Source organism: Bos indicus, chromosome 6, assembly GCF_029378745.1.
Source record: "Bos indicus isolate NIAB-ARS_2022 breed Sahiwal x Tharparkar chromosome 6, NIAB-ARS_B.indTharparkar_mat_pri_1.0, whole genome shotgun sequence".
Lineage (NCBI taxonomy): Eukaryota > Metazoa > Chordata > Mammalia > Artiodactyla > Bovidae > Bos > Bos indicus.
The window spans coordinates 114,290,827-114,317,984 of NC_091765.1; the positions used below are offsets into that span (position 1 = coordinate 114,290,827).

Here is a 27,158-nt window from a genome sequence, read left to right on the forward strand (position 1 = left end):
GGCCCACTGCCGGGGTCCAGCCCCGGCTGATCCAGCGTATTCGAAGGGGAGATGGCTTCGGCGACTATTTAAATTCATCAAAGATATAAAGAGTAATAGAATGAGGATAGCTCAGTAGGAAAATTCAGTGGAGAAAAGAGGCTGAGTAGCTTGGTTTATGCGGGAGACCAATAAAACTTCAAGACAAGAAGTTTGCACCACTTACGTAGGTCACAGGAGTCCTTCCGTTCTCCTGAAGGAGAGGAGACACTGAGGCCTCCCCAGTCGGATCTTAGAAGCCCAGGCATAATTAGTAAGCATGGCAGGTTCTGTGCTCCAGATGGAGACTCGGCCAGAGTGAGAGAGAGAGCGACATGGGGAGACCAGTATTTCGAGAAACTGATCCCAATTCTTTATTTTTCAGAGTCTGTTTTTATACACTGAGATGCTATACAAAAGTCACGTGGGGACAGCAGTCCTGACTTTTATTAAAGTCAGGTGCTTCACACAAATGTATACAGAGGTCTTAGGGGTGTTACATCATCTTCTGGCCAGGGGGCCTGCTGACAATTTACGACCCTCTCCTTGTGACAGTGGTCAGTCAACCAGAACACTTTTTTCTCCAAGGGTGATTATTCTTAAAACAGATGCCACCCAAATAAATTTACATTCCTATACGGTGAGGGTGTAGTGGGTTTTAGTTAAGGAAAGAATTTACTTAGCCTAAGGTCTAATGTGATTTATATCAAAGGTTAATACTTATTTCTTCTATATATTCATTAATGTGTGTAAGGGCAGGGGATGTGGAATCTTAGCAACAAACATTGGCTCAACAAATGAAAAACCCTTCACCAATATAATTTCTAATCAGCCCACTATACTTATACTAATGGTTTTCTAACTTTTCTAAGGAACCTGTTTTTAGAAGGTTTAAAGCGTCTCGTGCCTCTCACGGTTGGGAGGCCGTGAGCAATCACATGTGGCCGGACAAGCCTGTCAGGCAGGCTAGAGAACCTTCAGAGGAGTTTGTAGGTTGAAACACTCCTACCATGCCCAGGAATTATTATTAACTGGAGCTCTAAGTTAACTCCTTCTCCGAAAGAGGTGGTGGGGGACAGCCCCCCATAAAGTCAGAGGTGTAGGGGAGAGCACAAAGTAGTAAAGTAGGCAGGCTCTGGTTATGGGGGTAGATGCTCGAGGATTTCCAGGGGGACTCCTGAGGCTCGATCCTGCCTTTGCGTATGTCGAGCCTCCTTCCTCATGACCTTTGCCATGGGCGGAGTGCCTCACGCCGGCCCCCAACAGCCCACGACCCATTTAGAGACCCACAAAAGTGCTTTACTGTCCTTTAAAATCAAAAGAAGAAGAAATAAAGTTTTAGGTCACGGAAACGTTTTGATATATAATAGGAATATATTCTTTTTTTTTTTTTTTTTTTACGCCAATGCAGCTGCAAAATAGAAGTGTTGATATCTTTTACGGAGGAAGTGGCCCACAGAGGCCCAAATGCCTGAGGCCCCCAGAAGTCATTCTGCACCCCCAGATGGCTGAGAGGAGCCGATTCTGGAAACAGGGAGAGAATCCATTGTTGGTCTCTCCCACTGGCTTTCTTGGGAGATAAATTTGTCTTTGCAGGTCTCAGAGGGGCCCTGGTGGATTCTTTCCAAGCTGGTAGCTGATCCACCAGCCTCCCTGCTTTCCTGACACTCCTGAGGGACGGGTCTTTCTGGGTGACCTGCGTGTCTGGACTCCGTGAGGTCAAGAGACTCGTTCAGGGGCTGCTGTGCCCCCAAAAGCCTCAGCCTTCCTGCTGGACGCAGCCAAAGTCTTCACTACCCCATCGCCCGCGCTTCCTTTGTTCCGAACTCCTCTGTTCCCATATGACAGCATCTTCTCCAAAGAGAAATTCCTGGAAGTAAGGAACGTGCAGTTTTCTGACAGCAGACAGGTGGGGGTGGGGAGGCGGCGGGCATGGGAGCCTGGGGAGGGCTTTCTGTTTTAGAACCAGTATCAGCAATTTCCACCCCCTCCAGGAGATTCCCCGGGCGCGTTTTATGTCAAGAGAAGGTGGCCCAGCAACATCACAGTTTCTCCAATTACCCTTTATTACCATAAATAGATCTGAAAAATGCCAACTCTTCCAGGTAGTAGAAACGCCGAGCATCATTTTGAAGAGTGACGGCCAAGATGGGGGAAAAAAAGTCCTGTAATTTCATTAAAAATTTTACTTCAAGTGACTGTTAAAAAGGAGGGATGGGTGAAATTAAAATTCAATCAGGTCATGAGCAATGGAGGGTAAATAATATTTTTAAAGGACAGCTGAGGTGGAAACGTCGATGAAGACCCACCTATTAAAATACACTTTATCCCTCAAACAGATTTGATGTAAAAACGCCGTTTTCCACAGATCAGTAATGTTCCTCCATTTATTTTCTGCTGACTGATTTTGATTTATAGGGATCCTTTCAAAGCTTAGTTCTCAACTCTTTTTTTTTTTTAAACACTGGGTTGCGTGTCTGTGAAGGTGGCTGATTGATGGAGGGGTTGAACAGGCTCTCACCTGCTCTCTGTTAAGGCCCAGCCCAAGACGGGAGCCCAGCACCTCCCAAGGGGAACTGGTGGCAGGGAGCGAGCAGGGGCCTCCAGGGAGCTGGGCAGCTGTGCAGAGCCTCCCAATGGCCCCTGCTGTCTGGGGCTGGCTCTCTGAAGGGGCACCTGGAGCAGTGGGAGGGGTCCCTATTGTGGAGTCAGGCAGCCCCTGGTGGAGACGTCCCTGCCCATTCCCAGCCGTCACCTCCTACAAGCTGAGCCTCAGTGTCCCCATCTGGAAGATGGGCGAGTGCCTGTATTGGTGTCCTGGGGTGGCCATAGCAAAGCACCACAAACAGCAGAGATTTATTCTCCCAGGGTCTGGAGACTGGAAACCCAAAGTCAAGGGGTTGGCAGGACTGGTACCTTCAAGCTGTTGAGAGAGAGTCTGCCCCAGGCCCCTCCCCCAGCTTCTTGGGGTTCCTTGGCTGGGAGATGCATCCACAGGCTCCAGGGGGCCATCCTTTGTGGGGGCTGCATCTAACCCACCATGTCCTAGGTCTGTGGGGGCTCAGAGCAGGAGGCGGGCAGAAGGTTCCTGAAGTCTTCCCAAACAGATGTGCCTGGGAGGAGCTCCTGGGAGGAGTTAGGATGTTCCTGGATGGGAGAGGAGGACCCGGCAGGACATGGGCACTTAGGAACAGCAAGCTGAAGGCTGAGCGCAGCAGGGTGGGATCAAGAGAAAGGGTGAGGGGTGGGGCCTGTTCTAGTGGGCGGGGCCTGTTCAGGTAGGCGGGATCTCTTCCAGGTGTGCAGCTGTCTGTCCTGCCTGATTGGCACGTGCCATCTACCTGTGTGTGCACTTGCTCATTCATTCCCGAACCCTGGCAAATGCTGCCACAAAGGCGGGGCTGGAGACCCGGCCCTGGCTCCGGATGCTCTGGGGGTCAGCCTGTCTGTGTGGTGGCTTTGAGGCATTACGAATAAATCAGCCTTTTGTTTGGACGAGGGCTCTCAGGAGTGGTGAAACACTGACATGCTGCGATCTGAAATTGGGACCGTAAAACATCCAGCGCAAAGTCAGTGGAGAGCCTACTGGGGACTTGGCCAGGTCGCAGTGGGCTCGCAGTGGGCTAGGGTGGGATGGGTGCCCCGACCCTGAGCCCAGCCTGGTGCCCAGGGCCTGACCCTCCAAGGTTGAGGAAAGCCCATCAGTGTGGGGAATCTGTCAGCTGTCAGGCAGCACTGGGGTCCGTGAGCATGGGGCTCCACTGCCAGCTAAGCTCTTCAGCTCCAGGAGAGCTCTGAGCTGCTTTACCAGGCACCTTCAGGGGCCAAAGCTCAGGATGGGAGTTTGATTACAGCAGGAAGCATGCTTTGGTGTCCTCCAGCCCCACACTGGCGAGTTCAACCAGGATGCGCTGGGCAGAGGGCCTCCTTTCTTCCAGCCGGACTCCCAGAGGCCTCAGGGCTGTGTTCTCACGTCAGGGCGGCCTCCCTTGGTGTGCCCTCACGTGCCTACCTGCAAAATGGGGACAGAGTAGTTCCCGGCAACCAGGGATCCTGGGAGGATCAAACGAGCTGACATCTGGGAAGTGCTCAGCGTGGGGCCCAGTAGAGTAAATCTGTCTGCTTTTCATGCATCATGATGATCAGGAGGAGGTTTTCCTGGTCCTGTGCACTTGCTGCTGCTGAGCTGGGCTCTGTGGACTGGAAGCGAGTCTAGAGCCAACTTGCTGCCCAGGAGGGCCGGGCAGCTGCGTCAGGAAATGGGTTCAGGTGAACGGTGTGCCTCGGCAGACGACTGCACTTCAGCTGCCAGTGTGGACACCGCGGGGCCCTGGAGAAGCCCCCAGGGACCCTACCCTGGGGCGCCTGCCTCTTGCTGTCTCTCCCAAGGAGAAGGGGCTGTGGCCGCTGGTGGGCGGGGTCACAGGTTCAAGGCCACGGCTCCTGTGAGCTGTTCTTTTCCTCGCCTCGACGTCCTCTTCTTGCATCCCCGGCCCTGGCTGGTCCCCATGTGCTGGGGACCCCTGGGCCGGGCCTGCCCATCACGTGGAGGGACCCCACCATGGCTGCTGCTGTGATGGCGTTTTTATGGGCCTTGGTCTCCAACACGGGGCCGGTTGGAGAGCGGGGATGGGGGTGGCCGCAGGCTCAGCCGTGTCTCCAGGCTCCCTCGGCGTGCGGGGAGGTGGGAGCTTGCACAGTCTCCATCTGTTTATTTCTGTGTGCATCCGGCTGGTGTGTCTCCCTAGTCTCACCCTCTTTTTATTTACTTAAAAATAACAAGTAGTTACAGAAATAGTGCCGAGACCCGTGTGCCCTTCACCTGGCTTCCTCTGATGACATTGCTCTGTGTACCTCAGCGAGCCAGCAGAACCTGGAAACTGGAATCTGAGCCTCCTTTGCAGGGAATCCTGCCTTTGGGTTGAAGCTGGTGCCCAGATCCAAACTGCCGTGTCTGCCTTGTTTGGCCAACATCCTCTGTGTACATCTGTGTCCTTCCTCCGAGGAGGGAGCAGAACCAGTGCCCTCCCACCCAGAGCCTCACGAAACCCACCTCCCCCTCCCCAAGCCTCCAAAAGGCCGTCCTTGGACTGCCTTGTTGTCTTGGCAGAAGCTTCTGAACAAGGGGCTTCTGTAGGGTCACCTGGCTTCTGCATCCACAGAGAGCAGCGATCGCCCCTTCCCAGGGCCGCCCACCTCCCCTCCAACCTCCTCTGCTCTTGGAAGCACCAGCTGCTCTCTTCCTGCTTTTCCTAAGCTTGGGGGTGAGGGTAGGGAGGAGAGATCGCTCAGATACCAGGGAGACGAAGTGAGGTCCTGCTTGGGACTTGCTGGATGGCCTCTGACCTCTATTCCTGTGACCACGACAGAATGGCTGAATGCGGTCAAAGCTCTGTGATCTCAGAAAGGGATCCTACTTGGGGCTGGGTGTCTCAGAGCATGGCGAGGCATCACCAAGGGCCTGAGTGTCACCTTCGTTGTTGAGAAGGGAAGGCACAGTCCATTGGCCAGCCCCCCTCGGTTGAGTCAGTGGGATGCCAGGCCCTTCACATGTGTTATCATCACACTTTGTCATCACAGCCACTCGGAGGCGTGTGGCCTTAATCCTCCAGTGTTGTGGACGAGGAAGTGACAACCAGAGTGGGGAGGGGCACGACGCAGCAGTGTAGGTTCACCCACGGGCTGTGTATCTTCCCCTGCCATGGGTCTCACCCTGGTGCTGGGCTTCAGGGCAGAGCAGATGGTGAGGGGATAGGGCTCAGCCCCCAAAACATTGTGCTTGAGCTCACGCCTGCTGTTGGAAAATCTGATGTAATGAAATCAGCAGCCTAGTCCAGAGACATCCTGGAAGACTTCCTGGAGGAGGTGGCAGCTATGCTGGCCCAGTAGGTGGAGAGGTGCAGGGGTCTGGGCCAGGGAATAAAGGCGGATGGGCGCAGAAGCGGGCAGAGGAGCCTATGGTGGTGGATAGGTAGGTCTGACTGTTCACTGATTTATTAACAAGCTTCTCACAGATATTTCCTTGTCACCCACACTAACATGTATGATGCTTCCCTGGTGGCTCAGACGGTAGAGAATCTGCCTGCAAAACAGGAGACCCAGGTTTGATCCCTGGGTTGGGAACTCCTGGAGAAGGAAATGGCTTCCCTCTCCAGTATTCTTGCCTGGAGGATTTCTTGGTGGGCTACAGTTCAGGGTGTCTCAAAGAGTCAGATACGACTGAGTATCTAATACTTTCTCTTTTACTTCATAGCAGCTCACCTACACTGCCACACACCATGCTCCTCAGGAGTATCACTAAACAGGTGCTGCCCAGACCATGAGATGCAAAACAGTATTTCACAGAGAAGTCCCATGCCACCTCCTGTCCCACCCCAACCCTGAATCTAGCACTTGCTGGAGCCCTATTTGTCCCCAAACTTTAAACCTAACCCTCACCCTAAACCTCACACAAACTCTAACTTGAGTCCCAGCTCTGCTGCTGCTGCTGCTGCTAAGTCGCTTCAGTTGTGTCTGACTCTGTGCGACCCCATAGACGGCCTCCTACCAGGCTCCACTGTCCCTGGGATTCTCCAGGCAAGAACACTGGAGTGGGTTGCCATTTCCTTCTGCAATGCATGAAAGTGAAAAGTGAAAGTGAAGTCGCTCAGTCGTGTCCGACTCCCAGAGACCCCATGGACTGCAGCCCACCAGGCTCCTCCGTCCATGGGATTTCCCAGGCAAGAGCACTGGAGTGGGGTGCCACTGCCTTCTCTGAGTCCCAGCTCTAACCGTGGCCCTAACCTAGCTCACTGTGGACCCACCAGCCTCATTCCATCTCTGCTCCAGCCTTGGGAGCCAACACAGCATCTGTGTCACAGATGAGGAAACTGAGCCCCCAGGAGCACAGGGATCCTCAATTGTGGAGCCAGGATTCAGACCAGACCTCTTGGGCTCTGGGAACACGGTCGTCCCCTTGTGAAGTCCTCCAGGCTCTGCAGAGGAGCCTGGAGCCAGGGGGCCCTGGGCTCTGAATCCAGAGGGAGGGCGTGGCAGGTGGGGACCCAGGCTCTCTGCTCTGCGGAGGTTTCAAATGTCTGGTGCCATCGGCAGCCTTGACTAGTGTGTTAATGGCCCAGTTGGGAGTGAGAACCTCCAGGGAGGCTCCTGGAGCATGTGGGGAGTTCCCTAGAATGGAGAGTCCAGGAGGGCTTCATGGAGGAGGGGCAGAGGGCGGGGCGGGTGAGCCTCCTGGGGTCTCGGCAGTGAATGAGGACACCCACGCAGTCAGGGATGTCTACTGGGAAGTGCTGGGCTCTGCCAAGGCCCGACTCTGGAGAACTAGCACCCTCCACGTGGCTTTCTGAGCCTAATGAATCTTCACCCTTCCCCTCCGGGGCCTTTAGCAGAGAGAAACAGGATTCCTCTCCTGGGTAAATAAATGTGGAATCAATTTCTCTTAACCGGAATTGACTTCTTCGTGGAGGATGCATCTGGGCAAAGGCGTCCACTGCTGAGCCCACGGCCTTCCTGGGGCGTGGGGAGTGGACCGTCCGGCTGCCTTGTGGTCAGCAGGAAGCCCCTTCCTCTTCAGCTTGGGCTGGTGAGAACTCCCCAGGAGGCTGTTCTAGAAGGAGCCACGGGAGGGTCTGGTTCTAGTTCTGCCGTCTCCCGAGTGTGCCTCTGGGGGTGGCCACTGCCCCTCCCACCTCGGCTTCCCATGCGAAGTGGGAACCAGGGGCCCATTTACAGGGCTCTTGGGGGAAACTCCTCATGCGAAGAGTTGACTCATTGGAAGCAATTATTAAGCACCAGCCCCACCAGCATGAAAATGAGCATTTTTGTTTTCATGTTTTGAAGGTAGGAGGAAGAAAGACTATGAGAGATATGAGGGTTCATCAGAGGCGAGGTGCCCTGCAGTGGCTCTGTGGCCCGAGGTCACACATACACACATACACACACACACTTGCACACATGCCCCTGATGTGTGGAGGTGGAGTGGCTGACAGGCCAATGGTTCAGAGGGCTGCAGAGAGTAAAGGGTCCCTAGTGGAAATCACCCCTCCTCCCCTCTGCCAGCCCTCCCCCTCCTCCAAAGGCCACTCTGTAAAAAGTCCCTTCTGCCCCCTCTAGCGCGTCATCACGCATCTTTAAACGGAAATGGGTATCGACCCTTATCCTCTCTCCCTTTTTTAATGGAGGTAAAATTCAAGGAACAGAAAACGTATCATTGGAACCGTGCTGCAGAGTTCAGCTCAGGGGGTCTGCCTCTCCCGTTTTGAACACAGAAAGGACACAGCGCTGTTCCTTCCCGGCCCCACTCAGCTGAGCTGGCCTCCTGGCGGGGTTGGGAGGGGGTCCTTTCTGGAGTCTCCATGGTACGTCTGCTCTTGGACGCCGCCCCGCGTTCCTATGGGCAGCTGCGTCCCGGTGAGTGGGCCAGGCCTGTGGCTGGGTCTGCGTGGAGCTTCCAGTCTCCAGCTGTTATAAATGGTTTGCGGGCAGTCGCTCGGGACACCCTTCAGTTCATGTGTACGGGGACATCCATGGACGAGCTCCCCGAGCAGGAATGCCGGGCCGCAGGGCGATGGGCCCTGATTCTTCCGGCTGCCGTGTTCCCACTGCAGTGTGTCCCGGGGCCCAGAAAGAGCTCCGTCATGAGCCCGTCCTGCCCGCGTCTCTCCCGTCTGTCCTGGTCCAGCCTGTACCTCCCTTGGCGGGCATCCTTCTAAGTGCAGGGAGTGAGTGAGGACACCAGGGCCTGCCAGGGCTGGTCCGGGAGGAGGTCTTCATCCTCGAGACATGGGCCCAAGAACAGCTCTGCTGTTGGGTGAGGCGTTGGCTGAGTCCTACATTATCCCCGCAGACGGAGGGGGATGCTGGGCTCAGAGAGGCCAAAGGCTGTGGCGACACGAAGCAGGTCTAAGGCTCAAGGCAGGGAGGTGCCCACGGGCCTCCTGGAAGGTCAGCCAGCAAGCTGCCATCCTGCAGACGTGCCCTAGCCAGGCCAAGGCCACAGCCCCGTGTCCTCCAGGAGGTCACCCCGACAGCCCTTCTTTAGCACCCGCTGTAGGTCAGCCTTCCTGCCCAGCGCAGGAAGCCCTCACCAGGACCCAAGTCCCATCTGTACAGGAGGCTGGGCACCTTGTTTACATTGAATTAGGCTGCGTCCAGGCTCCTCTGGGGCCCCCAGGGTGGTCTCCTGAGAACAGAACATGGATCTCTTATAAAACTGGTGCAATTTCCAATTCACTGTGAATGTTCAGGTGATTTTATTTTTTTTTCAGTCAGTGGTGTCAAAATGCCTCCCTCCTGTGTTTTGATCATCAGCCCCTTCCCCTGGGAACTGGGATTCCCTGTTGGCTCAGACAGTAAAGCGTCTGCCTGCAATGCGGAAGACCCGAGTTCAATCCCTGGGTCAGGAAGATCCCCTGGAGAAGGGAATGGCAACCCACTCCAGTGTTCTTGCCTGGAGAATCCCATGGGCTGAGGAGCCTGGCGGGCTGTAGTCCATGGGGTTGCAAAGTGTCGGACACGACTGAGCGACTACACTTTTCTTTTCTTTTCTTTTTTCTCCTGGGAACTAATGCTTGCCTGCATGCATGCTCAATTGCTCAGTCACGTCCGACTCTTTGGGACTCCATGGACTGTAGCCCGCCAGGCTCCTCCATCCATGGGATTTTCCAGGCAAGAATACTGGAGTGGGGTGCCACTTGCTCCTCCAGGGGATAGACCCAGAGACTGAGGGACATGGAGCTTGAAGGGTCTGCCCCCAGAGCAGAGGGGTCTTCCCACTGCCAACTGCAGAATCAGGGGTGTCAGCTGGGCCTGTCCGGCTCTCCCCAGGTGCCAGGCTGATCAGCTGGGCAGTTCCTTGGGTCCACCCCCAGACAAGCACAACCTGGGTCCTGGCCTCGGGACCCCTATTCTCCTCCTGCTTAGCGCGTGGTGCCTGGAGGGTGAGTCTACCCCCCAGCAGGAGGAGGGGTGGTATGCTCTTGATGGAAGAGTGGCTTGTGAACAGGCGGCCAGGGCATCTCCTCTGCCTGGCCTCACTGCCTTCGTCGTCGTCACTTTGGGAAATGCCGTCTATATTTCTGCCAACGAGCGGTTCGTGTGCTTGATACACAGCAGGCTCTGTGCCCAGCACTGGGACATAAAACAAGACACAGCCCCACCTCCCTCAAAGGGCTCGTGACTCAGGGTGGTGACAGACTTGTGGGCTGTGCTGGGGGAGTGGAAGCACAGGGTCTGAAGGACTTTGGAGGAGACAGTGAATCCACGGGAGGAGTCTGGGGGACTTCCTGGAGGTGGTGTTAGTCTGTGATCTGAATGCTGAGTCGGATTTAACCCAGGCATTAGAGGTGGGGGGTGGGGTGAGAGGAAGAGGGTCCCACGATGAGGACCAGCTTGTGCAAAGGCCGGAGCTTAGAATGAAGGGGGTGGGCATGAGTCGGGAATCTCACCCAGAAGGGGTGGGAGGGGGTACCCCTTGGTGATGGCCCACTGTGGCAGGACAGAGTCCACACCGGCAGAAGTTACCAGGAGACTGAGCTCGGTGCAAAGAGGGGCCCGAGCACCAGGCCAGGGGCTGAGCTCCCCACCGTCCAGGTGTACAGGCAGAGTCCAGATGGCAGCTGCTCTCCAAGGACGCGAGATTGACAATTCCGCCCTGGATGGGGCCAGATTAAACAGACTTTGAGGTCCCTTCCAGCCGTCACGCTCCCGCTTCTTGAGATCCCCTCTGGGAACAGCAAGATGATAAAATATAAATCAATAGGTTAAAAATACGCTTGTCTCCTGCACGTCCAGGGCCTGTCACTCTGCTGCCTTCCCCCATCTTCAGAGGATTCCTGCTTGACTCGGGCAGCCAAGAGCCCAGCAGGAGAAAATCGCTTTGTTCCCGAGCAAGGCAGGCCGATCGCGCCTCCATTGACAAGACCTCGGGTTTTTTTTTAATCATCGCTGCCTCTAAAATGCACACTGTCCCATTTCACTTGACATCTCCTCCTTATATCTTCCCTGCTTTAATCACCAGGGAAAGAAAGATCAGCCAGACTGCAGCACTGACTACGCCCCACAAGACGGAGAGCAGAAAAGTCCTGCTCGCCAGAAGGCACCAAACTTGGGGATGGCCCGTGTGGTGACCCCAAATTAACCAGGCCGATCCCTCTGCTGGGACCCCGGGGGCTGGTCCCCCTTCACCTTCCGGGGTTCCCATGGCAACGGAAATGTTAGGAGCTGCTAATAGGGTCTGGCAGTGAGTGAAATGAAATTTGACGTACGTGGAAATGCACAGGCTTGTGAAGTAATTGGGGAGAGGGGGGCCCCTTTCTCGCCCGACAGGTGAATGAAATCTCGTTCCCTTGCTGTTCATACATTCTTGGGGGGGGATGGGGAACTTTTGGCTGCTTATGTGCATTTATTTTCATTTTTATAAACAGCTGTATTTTCTGCACAGGCCTGGAATGGAGACGCTTTGTTAAGTTAGGGCCCAGTGTGTGTGGTGAACAGTTTAACACCAACGACAAAAATCGTGTGTGCCTTTGATGATTCGTGCCTGCCTCCTCCCCACCCCCCATGCCCCCCCAGGTCCCAGCTGTCCCTGCCCGCCTTCCCAACCCACTGTCATCGGCTCTGCCGTCGGCTGGCGCTCCGGGGAACGTTAATGACAGCACGTACTTCGGGGCTGCCCTAGCCTTGCCTGAAGCCCCCAGCTGCTCTTTCTGGCCGCCTTCTTGTTCTCGAAGGCGTGGGTGGGGACAAAGCCCCCCTTACAAAGCCTCACCCGATACATTCCTGTTCACTGGGACCACCTTCTCCTCGGCTCCCTGGGGCCATAGTCTGAAACAGTCCAGGGCTGAGTTGGGGAGATTCCTGCTGAGTGGCAGGTACTGCTGGGTGGACCTCACCGGCGTGGGATGTTCTGAGGGTCATCGTGAAGTGCAGAGTGACTTTTTGGAGCAGAAACCAGCATGGGGTCTGAGTGCTCTGGGGCTTGGCAGCTGGGGCTCGTGGGAAGAGCCCCCCCACCCCATCCTGGGTAGGGGAGGGTCATCATACCCCGCCCTGTCGAGAACCATGAAAGCCCCTGATCTCTGCCTTTATCTTTGTTGCCATCACAGGTGATCTTGATCCTGACCAAGTATTACCACGCAGACATGGGAAAGGTTCTGGAAAGTTCTCTGTGGCGGTAAGTCAGCCCGAGGGCGGGCCTCATCTCCTCCGGTACCTGCGCGTCTCCAAGGCTGGGGCTGAGATCCTGGGGGCGGGCTGGAGCAGCCTCCTCTCACTGGAGGCCTCTCAACTTCCCTTCCATTGGAAAATGCATGTAGGAGAAGGTGAAAGCCAGTTAGGAGTCCCGTCAGCGGCGCACGATGGGCTGCGGCACAGACAGGCGTCGGAAGGCGTCTTTGCTTCCTTCCCTTTCTGTCTGTGCTCCTTTCGCCTTGCTGTCGTCCTCCCCGGGGGAAGGGGGGCTGCCTTGTGAATTCAGGTCAGTGCACAATTTCCTCTGCTTGTGCTCCGAGCTTCCGACGCAGCTCCCAGAGTCCCCCAGACACGCCGATTATCCTCACGGTCCGGGGGTCTTTCTTTCTCTCTGGCTCAGTCCAAGAGCTTGGAAAATAAAGAACCCACCACTGCCGATGGGTGCTATCTGTCTGTATGTGAAATGTGAATTCAGTCCAAGAGTCAGGCGGCCTTTTTGATGGTTTCAGGGAGGTGGGCGAGGAGGAGGCCTAGAGATGTCATTTGGGTTATGATCAGCTTTGTATTTGTGTCTGCGGCATGGCAACCCACTCGAGTGTTCTTGCCTGGAGAATCCCATGGACAGAGGAGGCTGATGGGCTACAGTCCGCGGGGTCGCAGAGTGGGACTGAAGTGACTTAGCACGCAAGCTCTCTGGAAGGGGAAGGAAGGGTCCTAGCGTCTTGGGCTGGGGTTTCAGTGCATCTCTCAGGTGAGGACGCTGTGTCCTGGGGGCACCACTCGATATTTTCACATTCTCTGCGTGTTGAACCGTTTTGCTTTCCAAGACATGTTTCTCAAGTAATAATTAATTCTTTTTTTTTTTTGTATTTGAAATCTATTAAAAACACAGAAACCTGCTGATCAGGACTCCTGACATGCGTGTCTCCACCTTGAGTTGATTTCCTGTGGGCCTCTGGCTTCGCTTTTAGCGAAGGGGCCTCATGATTGGTTCCTAGTTGGTTCTTACCGAGGGATTGCCCTGATGCTCCTGCAAGTTGCTGAAATGACCCCTGAGTTGGCTGCGTCCTTTGCCAGATGAGGGGCAGGGTGGCCTTGTGTGGGCGTGGTCGCCCTGGTGCTGATGTGGGGAGTGGGCAGCCGTGCATTTTCCTTCCCTTTTCCAGCAGAAGTGCCTGTCTGAGCCCGCCCCTTTCAGCCCCAGATTTGCCTCCCAGACTCGCCAGCCTGCTTTCCAATTCCACGCCAGTCTCAGGATAAGGAGCCTGCCACAATGCTTTGCAGCCAGGATCCCCTCTTCTTTATGTGTTGGGATGTTTCAATTTCGTGCCTTGAAGCACCTCATCCAGCAAGGAGCCTGCTTTCAGAAATGCTCCTCCGGGGGTAGATAAGGCTGTTTGTTCATTGTTTGGGATGAGAGCGGAGAGTGGCGTGAGCTTTAAAGCTCCAGTGAAATCTCATTGGTTGCCCTTTGAAGGTTCTCATTTGGGCACTGGTTTCCGGGCCAGGCTCCTTGAGAAGGGCCGGCTCCTGGAGGGTTCCCCCCGGCCAGGTGGATGGTCCAAGGAAGGTCCCCTTGGCTGCAAAGTAGAGAGAGGCACTTGTCCTCTCTAGCTCCAAGCAGAGTCCTTCTACCAAGTTAACTCGGTCCCCAGCCCCTGCCTGTCAGCCCAGGTCTCCATGAATGTTTGTTAATCCCCTGGAGTGTGGGAGCTGGGTTCTGTCTGCTCCTGCAGCATCTTCACAAGCCGGGACAGAGGAGGTAAGGTTATTGTGAGTGTAGCTTGAGTAGCCAGCAGTCCTTCCTGGGGTCATTGTGCTGCTTCCCACAGAGTTGCTGGGTGGAGTTAACATTTGTGGCAAGTCTTCGTGCGGGCTTCGTGGGGGAGGAAATGACCTTGGCTAGCCCTCCAGTGTGGCCTCAAGACTCAGAATTCTTCATATACATGTAGGGAAGCCAGGCTGTTACCAAACAGGGTTCCTGGCCTCCTTAATCTTTGGAAGGACTGATGCTGAAGCTGAAGCTCCAATACTTTGGCCACCTGATGTGAAGAACTCATTGGAAAAGACCCTGATGCTGGGAAAGACTGAAGGCAGGAGGAGAAGGGGGCAGCAGAGGATGAGATGGTTGGATGGCATCATAGACTCAATGGACATGAGTTTAAGCAAACTCTGGGAGATAGTAAAGGGCAGGGAAGCCTGGTGTGCTGCAGTCCATGGGGTCCAAAGAGCTGGATATGACTGAGCGACTGAAGTCCAAGAGGCCAGACTACACATTCAGGCAAGGCTTTACTGGGGTCCCTGCTGCAGCAGGAGGGAGTGAGATCAAGTAACAGGTTCCTTTGCTTGTTCCCTGAGAGGGGCCAAGCTGGTTCCTTAAATGGGATGAGACTAGGGGTGTGTCCGAGGGTTGGGCAGGAGGGCTGGCTTAGGTGGTTTGCCCACCTGTTGGCCGTGTTGAGTGCAGAGGTCAGGCGCAGTACCCTGTTTTGCTCCCGAAAACCTCTTTTTGCTCCTGGCTCTTCAGACATGGCTTCTCTGGTTGACTCAGCAGTAAAGAATCCACCTGCAATGCAGGAGATGCGGGTTCAATCCCTGGGTTGGGAAAATCCCCTGGAGAAGGAAATGGCAACCCCACTCCAGTACTCTTGCCTAGAGAATTTCAGGACAGAGGAGCCTGGTGGGCTACAGTCCATGGGGTCACAAAGAGTTGGATAGGACTGAGTGACTAAAGAACAACATGGCTTCAGACATAGCAGTTGGGGTTTTTGGTGTTTGTGAATCTTGTCCAGAATTTGCTCCAATGGTGCATGCACGCAACAGTTTTTAGTCCCTTATATCTCTTTGTATCTTGTTGCTCGAGGAGACGTGTGTCCAGGTGAAAGCTCTGCCGCAAAGGGTTCCCGGTCCCAACTTGTCTCAAGGAAGACAAACCACCCACCTCAGAAAGTCTCCACAGGGAGCTCTTTTTCCTCTCAGGAGCTTCCGTCTCCTTGTCTGTAAAGTGGAAACATCCCTGGATGGGAAATCGTGAGGACTGAGGGAGACTGCATATGAATCGTCCCCAGAACAGCACTCAGTCTAAATTTAGTTTTCCTCCGAAGCAAATCAACAGATTTTAATTTTCCACATTCTTTTCTCATCAGTCTCTAGACTCAGACGTTTCCTCTCCTTTATTAAAAATACATGCAGAAGCATCAGTCATTTCCAGAAAGTTCATCCACATCCCCACCTGTCAGGCCTGGTTTCTGTGTTCATCTCATCTCTCTTGTGCTGAGACTGCTGTACCGTGAGACGCAGAATCAAGTTGCGCACCTTCTCTCTCTCACACAGGCAAGGAGTTTCCCGTTTTTCTGTGCGGTATCACGGGCCATGTGTCTTTTTTACGGCTGTGCACTCACCCCAGGACTGACTCGTTCTAACTCCTAGCCCTGCCTCCCTTGTGGCTCAGATGGTAAAGAATCTCCCTGCAATGCAGGAGACCTGGGTTCGATCTCTTTGTTGGGAGGATCCCCTGGAGAAGGGCATGACAACCCACTGCACTATATTCTTGCCTGGAGAATCCCATGGACAAAGGAGCCTGGTGGGCTGCAGTCCCTGGGGTTGCAAAGAGTCAGACACGACTGAGCGACCAACACTTTCACGCCATACACACAGCTCCTGGGCCTGCTGCGGTCATGAGACATTCCGGCACGTCGCTTTCCGTTCTGCTTTGTTCCCTGGGAAGCGTCTTAGGGAGTTCCATTTCTGAGCCAGACGGTCTGAGCAGATTCACGGCTGGCGTGCGGCAGCGCCGAATTCTTTTCCAGGAGGAGCGCAACCCTCCACGTGGGGCAGCGCCCTGCCTCCTGGCCACCTTCAGGCTGACAGCGTTTCTAGAACTTGCCAACCTACCGGCCCAGAGGGAGGCAGTGTCGTTTCCATACCCCTAGCGAGGGCCGGTGGTTTCTGGGTTTAATCGCGTTTTCTCTTGCGAGCATCACCTGCTCACATGCCCCGTGTTGAGATCGTGCAAGCTTTAGAAGGGGAGAGACTGCCATCGGCCCTCGGTCAGGATGTCACCCGCCCTCTGTCTGCTGTTAAGGGCACACGTGGAGGGCGGTTCGGGGTGCTGCTGTCTGGCAAAACGTATTCAGTGGGGTTATTAATGACACGTTTATTGAATGTGCACCCAGACTCCCAAGAATTCTCCTGCGTAATCGCGATAAATACATTTTTTACTGACAGATGTGGTTTTACAGTCTGGAAATGGCCCCCTGAGATCTAAGCCGGATGCAGTTTTAATTGTCCTGCCTTTTGCGGCCCACATGGCGGGAGTGTCTCTCCCTGCCTCCCTGGCTGGCTTTGAGGACCCAGCCCTCTGCCCCTTCCTTCTGCGTGGGTACTGTTCTCTGCTCAGCCTCTCAGCCGGGGGCGGGGGGAGCATGGGAGCCCTTCCCCCGAGAAAGCTGCTGATTGGCCTCAGGGGTTGGACCAGCATAGAGCTGGTCCATCTCCCCTCCTGGACCATCCGGAGATGAATGGTAACTAGAGGAGCTGGCTGACCCTGCCCTGGCGTACATGTCCAGTCTCTGCAAGTGTCCCGGGGTATTGGGGCAAAGGACCAAAGTCTAGGGGGTTAAAACCAGAAGAATGTTCTCCCACCATCCTATGGCCCAGTAGTCTGAAATGGAGATGCGGGCAGGGCTGGCCTCCCTCTGGAGGCGCTGGGGAGGGTCCTTCCTGCCTCTTCCATCTCCTGGGGACTGGGGGCTGGGGGCCGGGGGCCTTCCTAGCGGTCACGTCTCTCCAGTCTCTGCCTCCATCTTCACATGGCCTCCTCCACGTCGCTCCTCCGTGTTTTCCTTACAAGGACACTTATATTTGGATTTGAGGCCCACCCGGGTGATCCAGGGTGAGCTCATCTCGAGCTCTGTAACTTCATTACATCTGCAAAGGCCTCGTTCCAAGTAAGGTCGCATGCAGCCTCAGGGGGTTTGGATGTGAACGGAAGTGCTAGTGGTAAAGAATCCGCCTGCCAGCGCAGGAGACTAAGAGATAAGGGTTCAGTCCCTGGGTGGGGAAGATCCCCTGGAGGAGACGGATGGATAGATGGATGGAGGGAGGGACAGATGTACAGATAAACATACAACTGGGGGGACAGACAGACAGATCGACAGATGACAGATGGATGCATGGATGGACATATGGTGATGTGGTCCTTGGGAAACACTGCTGGGACCAGGAAGACCCTTCAGGCCTATGAGGCCATCCCACCAGGTAGGGTGGGAGCCAGGAGCACAGAGCTGGCCCCGATGCCATCAGGTGGCGTGAGAGGGGCTGGGGGAGTCCTGAGCCAGGGAGAAAGCGGACCTTGGCTCACTCTCCACGCTCTGCTTCCCTCTGCTGTCATGTAGCTCCAGCCCACGGCACCATTCACACACTGCCTGGACACTGTGGACACCGTGCCAGCCCTGCCCTTCCACCCCGACATGTGACCTTGGGGAGGACTTTTAGTAGGGGCAACCTCGGGAATACTGGAGTGGGAATACTGGGGTCTCGAGTTTTCTCTGAGTGACTTGGTGGAACCCCACCCTTTTGTTAGGGGTTGTTGTTGTTCAGTCGCTCAGTCGTGACTGACTCTTTGCGACCCCATGGACTGTAGCATGCCAGGCTCCTCTGTTCTCCACTATCTCCCTGAGTTTGCTCAAACTCATGTCCGTTGAGTTGGTGAAATGCTATTCATCCATCTCATCCTCTGTTGCCCCCTTCTCCTCCTGCCCTCAATCTTTCCAGCATCAGGGTCTTTTCCAATGAGTCAACTCTTTGCACTGGGGAGGGGGAGGGGGAGGGTGATTCTCTTCCTCTGTCTTCACTTTAATCCTGAAACCTTGAATGGACACAGAAGGTGTGGAATGTGGTGTGCCAGCTGCCTGAGTACCCACGTGCCAGAGACAAGCCCATGCTCACCAAATAATCCAAGTGTTTCTCCCTCCCCTGGCCTCCCGTTTGGTTATTGTGGGGTCATGTCATTTATCTGAACCAGTGGTCCAATGAGCAGGAGTAATGCGGCTTAAGCCACTTAAGTTGGGGCTTCAGCTGTTACTGCAGCAGACCGCAGTCTAGCCCAACACGGGTTCCCCATCTGTAACAGATGTTAATTTTTCTCTTCCTGGGCTCTCCATCTCTTAAATAAACACACTCTTCCAGGTTCTCATCCAGCCCAGCTCTCCCCTCCTTCCTTCCACCTCCCCCATGCCCGCCATCCCCCACCCCAGAAGTCATCCCCATGGGGGCATCGTGTGTTAAGTACACACGTATGTGTCTATCCACAACCAATGTGTCCTAGGGTTTAGTGTGATTTACAAATCAGCGCAGATGGGATCATGCTGCCTTTAGAAACGTGACTGATGCTCACGCCCTGGTTTTGGTCATTCATCCCTGCAGCCCTGTAAGCCCTGTAAGCCGAGCCACGCCTTCCCCTGCTGTGGAGTGTGAGAGTTTTCGTCCCCAGGCTCCACTGTTCCCATCAGGGCTGCGGAGTGTGTCTGCCCATGTCTCCACCTTCCTCTTTCCTTTGTGAGTCTGTCTGCAGAGTGACTCCTGCCCCGCGTCTCTGGAATCATCAGACTTTGTATGTCTGCATTCAAGTGGACCTTAGAGCGTTAGAGTGTTATCCTATCTTGTAATTGTGTGATTTTTCATGGAATCAAACATACTTTCTTTTATTGTATCTTATTGACTGTTCGAGGCCCTCCTCTGGGATTTAGCTGTTGTATTTCGTGCCCATCTTTTTTTCTATTGCTAAATTCCTTCTTCACCCCTGCCTCTCTGCTACAAATAGCCCAAGCCCTTTCCTGACCCTTAATGTTGAGATGGGTATCCTCTAACTGTGTCCTGAGCTCCTATGATCGTCATTTATTCTTTCCCGGCACTCTCTAAGAATGTGTCCTCCCAAGAGTGTTCTTCTAAGTCATATTTCAAAATATGCGATTCTTAGAAGTGCCATTCTTAGAAGAGTGTCTCTGTAGACTGGTATATTCCTCAGCTACAGTGACAGTGATGCTGCGTAACAAGTCACCCCAAACTCGGGGGCACCAGCAGGCTCCTTCTCACGCCCTGGGGTGACTGGTTTGTTTGCTGTAGGCTGGGGTGTCCGGACTGCTCCCCCTGAGCTGAGGTTGGCAGGCTTGGCTCTGGTGCATATGTGTGGGACCCCAGCTGACCGGCCAGAGGCCATCAGGACCCCTTCGTCCCATGCACTGACAGGGGAGCGAGAGAGGCAAGCACCCCAGTATGCACACTTAAGGCTTCTGCTCACTCACATTTGCTAAATTCCATTGGCCGATGCAAGTCCAACCCAGCACCAGTGGGGGAAGGGAGGGGAATGAAGGGACTTGTTTGCTCAATGACACTCAAAAGTACAACAGGTGTGCATCAATCCTTCCAGAAAATATATGTTGTGTGGTCACAAGCTAGGAAAACATACTCAGATGGAAGAAAACAGATCAGGCTTCTTTGTGGAAGAACACATTAGAGTCTCTAACACAGCACGGGGCACCGTGCGTCTCCAGGAGAAGGTCATGTGGCGTTTCTCCAATCCCATCTGATTCCATGAGCTTTCATTAAAAAAAAAATTGTTTAATTTAAAATGTTATTTTAATTTTTACTTGCTTCAATTCATTTTGCTTGTTTAAATGTTTTATGCAGTTTAAGTTTGATTTTGCTCTGGCTCCTCTGAGCATTTCCTGGGGTTGGTTCTCCAGGAAGCTTGGGAAGCGACTGTGTAGGCCTTCTTTTCCAGATGAGCCACCTTTGAGGTTTCCAGACCACATCTGCCTCCCTGCAATGCTACTGGATTTTGATGCCATTCCGTTTCGAACAGATTGGGTTCTGTGTTCCTAGGATACCTCTCTCCCTCCGTGTTTTAATATTGAGAATTTGGGGGTTATGTGTTGAGGATGCAGAGTTTAGGGAATCTGAGCCATCAAGCTGGACGACAACCTCTTGATACATACTAATGTAAAGGAGCGTCAGGGTTCTTTTCTGCAGAGACAGATGATAGCTGGGGACGGGGACGTCCTCCCAGCTGGACTGTCCTGAGTGTGAGTTGGACAGAGCCAGGCTGAATCCAGAGTGTTCTGGAAGCCCATGGGCAGTCCCCAGCATCGAAGCCTGTGTCTTCGGGGCCTTAAATGTCCAGGCAGACAAAGCGCTGCTGTGCTGTTAGGGTCCTTACAGGTGGATGTGCTGAGTGTCTGCAGGGATTGTTAAACAGGTGGCAAGGCTTGTTTTTTGTGGGCGGGAAGAGCGGGCCTTATTTTAGAGAGAAAGTCTTAGACGGTGATGGGCTGCTCTGTGGCTGACTGCAGGTGCTCTAGGCCGGGTGGTCGGTGCCCCCAGACAGATCGGATTCCGTCTGTCTCTGCACCTTCCCTGCTTTGTGGCTCCCCCCACCCCCACCCCGGGCCTTGTCTATACCCTGAGTCTGACGGCGTAGACCTTGCGGTTTTGACGTGAGGATGAACAGATCTTGCGTGTGCAACGCACGGCGCCTGGGAGGTGTCAGAGGGGGCTTCCTTCCTCCGTCTCTTCCCCTGACGCATCCGGCTGCCTTTCCACTGGCTGTGGCTCCCTCCCCCCAACAGTCTCTCTCTATGTGTTTGCTTAACATCACCATGGAGACCTGAGTTTGACTTAAACAAGACGCAGACCCGACAGGGATCGAGGGAGGCACTGACTTGAAAGCTTCCAGGGCTTGAGTGTCTTCAATAAGTAACTCAATTGTGATCAACAGTTGGATGAGGTCAGGCTCCGAGGCCTTGGGGTGCCTGTAAAATGCTCCGAAACAGATCTGGGGTGGCTGAGAGGTCACAGGAACTTTGAGGACATCTCTCAGCGTCCCCAGTCCCTCAACCTCTTCTTCCTCCGTCTTGACTCCAATGCCGGGCCTTCCACAGGTCCTGGGTCCCAGCTCTGAGGACCTCTGCTGGTCACTAGCGCTGACCATCTTCTCTGCCATCTGGCTTTCTCTTCTTTTCCGCCTCTTCTCTTCCCCACCTCCCTGTCCTCCTCCTTGCCATCTCTCCCGTCCATCACGCATCCAACCATCCGTCCATCATGCCCTGTCTATCCAGCTGCACCTCATCCCTCTACCCACCCATCCATCATCCGTCTACGCATCCTTCCACCCAGGCTCTGTGTTTGAATCACTGTGATCAACGATCCCCGAGATTCACAGTGTAGCAGGGCTAACAGATGAGTGACAGCCAGGGAGCCCGCACTGTGATGGAGCTGAGAGAGCCGGGAAGCACTGGACCGCCCCACTCTGTTGAGCAGAGGAAGTGGTAGTCGGGGAAGACTTCCGGAAGAAGATTCAGCCCCGGTCCTTGGGTACCACGGGCTCCCGGCTCTTCCAGGGCAGCTCTGCATACACGGGGCCTTCCGTGTTGCCGTGGCCCCTGTGGTGCCTACTGTGTGCTCTTCCTCAGCCTCCCCAGCATCCACCCTGCCGGGGTCCGCCAGGGCCACCTACAGGACAGAGCAAAAGTCCCTGCATCTCCAGAATGCCACCTCTGGCCTTGGAAGGTGATGGGAACATCTGGCCTTCTGCCTCCCAGTCACGCCCGAGTCCCAGCTCCCTGTGTGGTACCTACCCCAAGGGAGCCCCTTCCCACCTGGGCTCGCCTGCATGCTGCGTGCCTGCTGTGGTTTTCTCTCTCCCTCTCCCGCGTCCTGCTCCTCTGACCCCGCTGCTATAGGCCTTCCTCGGGCTCCAGAAGACTTCTCAGGGAAAGAGCAGACCAGAGCGGAAGGCGGACGGGTTCCTGGGTTCAGCAGGACGACCCTGAACGAGCCGGGTGTGGGCTCTGAATTTAGGTTTCTGATGGCTGGCAGGGGCACCTGGCTTCCCTCGTGGTGCTGACGACACCCCAGCCCACGCAGGTGACCCTCAAACATGGTGAGCCCACAGTGTGGCTGCCCGGCCCACACAATCATCTCAGATGCTTTTTTGAGAGATGGGAGACAGATGCTCCTGGGGAGGGCCAGCCTGTGAGTGCTGAGTGGACGCTCTGATGCTGTGGCCAGCACTTAAACCAGAACCATCTCGTGGGGGCCCCGACACTGCCGATTCTTCTAGAGTTCTCCCCCCTACCCCACCTTCGTCCATCCGGCAGGGCACCTCCCCACAGGCCTCGGCACAAGCCCCCCACACCCAGGTATCAGCAGCAGTTCCTGTCTCCCCACCCCTCTGTGCCCAGAGGTCCCTCCCCTTTCCCAAGTCCCCCACCCCAGCCCCAACCCTGGCTAGGTCAGGCCCCTCCTCTGGGCCCTTGCAGACCCTCCCCATAATCCCTCCTCATCTCTTCATGGGATCTGAGTTTCCCGTCATCTCGGTATCAGGGGTTTCCTGAGCTGGATTGAAACCCACAAAACACTGCTCCTGGATTCAGTGGTAACCACCTCACGTTTCCTTATAACTGGGTTCTGTATAATGCCATTCAACCGTATAAAGGTTTAGTAACATCTTAAAGATAGTACTGATAAGGGTGTTGCCAAATTCCTCTCCAGAAACTTCTCCTTAAAAAAATATCTTATTTTTAAAAGCGATAACACATGCTCATCACAGAAATTTTAGAAACTATGGCATCAACAAACCATAAAAACGATCCCTTGTGTTAAGCCACCTTCAGTTCAGTTCAGTTCAGTCGCTCAGTTGTGTCCGACTCTTTGCCACCTTAGGAGATAACAAATATTAATGTTTGAGATGCAAATTCTCACCAGTCTTTTTAAGATGCAAATGTATACACGTTTTATAAACTTTGAATCCCAATATTAAACATTTTCCTATGCTCCCACATATTTTCAAAACCACTATTTTTAGCGGCTGTGTAATGTAGCCTGAGATGAAAGAAATATTATTTATTTAGCCAAATCCTCATTTTTAGACATCTGCGTCATTTTCAGTTTTCGCTAACCTACAGATGTAGAGAAAGCTGTGTTCTTGGCCTCGTATGTACGTTATTCCACGTTGCTGATTATTTTCTTAGGACGTATTTTAAACAGGGACTTTCTTTCCTGCCTGTTGGATTACAGGGTATCAGGATTCTGCCATGTACTTGAGTGTATGGAGGGTTTGTCTCTGAGGCTGTAACTGATTGTACTAGGGGGCAGAGAAATGAAAGAGCTGTGTAGGTACAAGAAAATAAGATAAATATGCCTCCTCTGCTGGTGTGAATGTACTTCCAGCTACAGTAAAGCTCCGGCAGCAAGGTGGGGGCCTCCTTATTGTTCAACAAATTCCACGAATGGCTGGAGGCCTCCGACTCTGACCACCCCAAGCCCCGGTCAGGTCACTTGCAACTTGCTCTCTGAGATGCTATGATGTGTCAGGCTCCGCTTTGGCACCAAACATTCAGAATCAACCAAGCACTGGCACTTGCCACCCACGATCTGGCCAGCTGGTGGGAGAGCAGGGAACCCAAGACGGGGCCCTTCTGCATGTGTGTGCGGGGAGGCATGACTGAGCCTCAGGGCATGTGGTGCTCGGGCCGGCCCCAGAGCACAAGGCCCCGTCAGAGGGACCTGGAAAACGGGTTCTGAAGGATGAATAGGAGTTCACTAGGCAGAAAATGGCAAGTGAAGTGGGCAGAAGGCAGTCAAGAGAGTAGGCCAGGGACTGCTCTGGCAGTCCAGGGGTTATGACTTCACTTTCCAATGTAGGGGGTGAGGGTTTGATCCCTAGTTGGGGAGCTAAGATCTCACATGACTTGTGGCCAAAAAACCAAAGCATAACACAGAAACAACGTTGTAACAAATTCAATGAAGAATTAAAAAAAAAAAAAAAAACAGTCCACATTAAAAAACATCTTAAAAAAGGCAGGTGGCCAACGGTGCAGAGGCTGGCGATGCCCAGGGACTGGGAGAACCCATGTTAACAGCCAGGCTGGTGCCTGGGTGCCCTGGCTTTCTCTTGATGCTGCTGTAACCAATGACCACAAAATTCGTGGCTCAAAACCAACACAAATTTATTAGGGCGCAGTTCTGGAGGGCGGAAGGCTGATATGGGTCTCGCTGGCTAACACGAAGGTGTGAATAGGGCTCACTTCCTTTCCTGAGACTTTAGAGAAAGTTTTTTTGTTGTTGTTTTTCCTGGCCTTTCCTGGTTTCTAGAGGTGCCTGCCTTCCTTGGCTTGTTGCCCCTCCCTCAATCTCCAAGCCACCAGTGTTGCCTCCTCCGACTCATCTGTTTCCCCTCTTTTTCTACCCATAGCTTGGAAAGGGTCTTCCTTTTCACGACCCATGTAATTCAGTTAGGTTCGTTTGCATAATTCAAGATAAGCTCTCCATCTAAGAGTTCTGAACGTAATCACATCCAAGTCCCTCTGCCTCTAAGGTGACATATGCACAAGCTTTGGGCTTTAGGAGATGGGCATGTTTGGGGGTTCCTTATTCTGTTGACCACACAGGGCAAGAAGGCATCCAGAGGTTGTCTGTGTTTCTGGTCAGTTGAAGACCTGGCTGGAGCACCAAGATTGAACATGAGACAGACCGTTTTCAGATAATTGAACCCTGTAGACTTTTCTTGAGCCTCAGGCCTTAGGATTGGCCACAAATGAGACACTAACCTTGTCAGAGAGGAAGGGAACTGAAGGAGGGACCAAATTCTGTCTACTGTTAAGGAACTCATGGGAGAGAGTGACTGGATAATTTGGAGGAGGTGATGTCTGAATAGGGTTTTGAAGGATGAATAGGAGTTTTCCAGGTAGTCAGGCAGAGGAAAGGCATTCTAGACAGAGACAACAGTATGTGCAAAATCACAGAGGCACCTGCCAGCCTGGTGTGGGAGGAACCCTAAGACGTTTGGAGTGGCAAAAATGCGAGGTGGGCAGAGGAGGGTGGGAGAGCATGCTAGTGAGGCCCCAGGAGAGTTGGACCAAGGCCAGTCTTGTAGGCCAGCCCAAGAGCATTGAACTATATCCTCTAGGTGGTGGGGCTTGGGGATTAGAACAGGAGCATGACTACAGCATTCAGAGTGGACAGTAAGGCTGCAGAGTGTAGAAGGCATGGTTTAGCAGAACCACTGAGGGAAAGGGGTATTTGACAAAGTGCTGGCACCTCAAAGCCTCATTCCCCTTGCCCTCCAGGGCCCAGCTGAGTGCAAAGTCCCATTCCTTGTGGCTCTTGGGAGGGGCTGAACCTGCGGTGGGAGGGGCCAGAATGCTACCTTCTTTCCACACCTGCCCCCCTCACACTCACTCCGCATCCCCCTCTCTCCGACCCTGTCCCCGCAGAGAAGCAGACCTGCATCTCTGCCCTTTGCTTTAAAGTCATGCTCTGTCCTGGAGATTTACTGCATTTTAATAAAACTCCCTGAGTGGGAAACAGATTACCAAACTACCTTTGTTTTCTATTATGTAATAAACCTCGCTTGAGTGTGTTTTGAAGGATGGAGCCATAAACCCGTTTACGGGCCGAGCAGCGTCCAGGGAATGTGCGGGCGGCTGAGTGGCATCAAGGGGCTTGGCCAGCTCTGCCGTTAGCAGCAGGTTCCGGGGACAGTCAGTCCCTCTCTCTAAGCCCTGGCTTCCTTGTCTAAGAAAGGGAGCCCCTGGGATCAGTGATTGACACTCCAGGTAGAGTTTGCTCAGCACAGGGTCCAAGATGCTGGCTATTTCTATGATGCTAGGAAGGCTACTCTGTTTTGGGGTGAAAACCTAATGTTGGTTGTATCGGGGAGGATCATGGGCACCCTAATTCTGGATGGCCCAACTCTGTCGTTTATAATGGCCTCAGGCAAGCGGCTCATGTTTCAGCGGCCAACACTGGGACGTTCAGGAATAAGCCCGTGGAGTTTCCAGACTGGTTTCACACAGTCAGACCTGATTCTAAAGCACCTACTGGGTGCCATCAGCCCAAAGCCACGCCCAACCTAAGACACGTCACCCCTCCTTCCCCTCCAAGCCCCCTTCCCTGCATCCTTCAGCTAGTTTTCCGGGGCGCTCACCCCTCCAGGTGCTCCTCTAGACTCAGAGCGCTCAGAGTTGAAGGAGAGACTTGGCCTCTGCCCTGCTGGGGCTTCCATTCTGGGGGGAGGCAGCCAGGCGGCCAGGATGCTGTTCTTAGCCCTGAGCTACAGCAGGGAGCCCGCCCAGGGCACGTGCCCAGGTGTCTCCCGTTGCTGCTGGTCGGTTTTGCTCCCTCCTCGGAGACAGAGCCCTGAGCCAGGTTCCCAGTTCCCTCAAGACTGGGGAGCCGGCCCCTGCTCTGCACGGTACTCAAACTGAAATTCTGCCTGTGTCCCCTGCGGGCACCTGGAGGGTCTGGGCTCTGTCAGAGGGATAGCCCACACCCTGCACCACCGTGCCACACATTTCCTGAGAGATGCCCATATTTGCAGCTCCTCTGCGGCTTTCTCCCTCTGGCGGAGCCTGCACAAGAGGTGCGAAAGCCCAGGCTTCCAGGCCAGAGACGAGTTCCTCCTGTCTTATTGGCTGTGTGGCCTTGGGAAGTCACTTCGCCTCTCCGAGCCCAGCTTATCCCATCTGTAAAATGGGTCCAACGAGGTAACGGGTGGGAAACGTGTAACCCTGTGCCTGGTTCACGGGAGACAGTGGTCGTTACGTCCTTGTTGTTTGAGCAGCGCTGTTGCCCTCGGCCAGTGTTGCTGGATCAGGCCTGAGTCCCTCTGTGCGCTGAATGGGGACTCCAAAGCCCCAGGTCAAGCAGTGTCTCTGTCCCCCAGGCACTGGGGCCGGTGGGGTGACTATGCCACAGGCGCAGCCCTCGAGGCTCTGTCACCGTCTCTCATGTCCTCCCCCCACCATCCCTGCCACCCTCATCTCTCCCTGGATGCTGCCAAGGCTGCCCTGCGTGCCTGTCTCCACATTGTCCTCCTCCAGTCCCCTGGGTACTTGTGAAGCTTAGATCGTGTTTTGAGGCCCTGGCTGCTCTGAGAAGGACACTCAGAG

The 27,158-nt window shown here is 54.2% G+C and overlaps 1 protein-coding gene across 1 annotated transcript in view; it reads left to right on the plus strand.

Annotated features, from left to right (window-relative positions):
* SORCS2 (sortilin related VPS10 domain containing receptor 2) overlaps positions 1 to 27,158 on the plus strand; it is a 497,945-nt gene that overhangs the window by 180,593 nt on the left and 290,194 nt on the right. Inside the window, 1 exon segment of the mRNA XM_070791869.1 lies at positions 12,123 to 12,190. Within this exon segment, the coding sequence (XP_070647970.1) occupies positions 12,123 to 12,190 (68 nt within the window).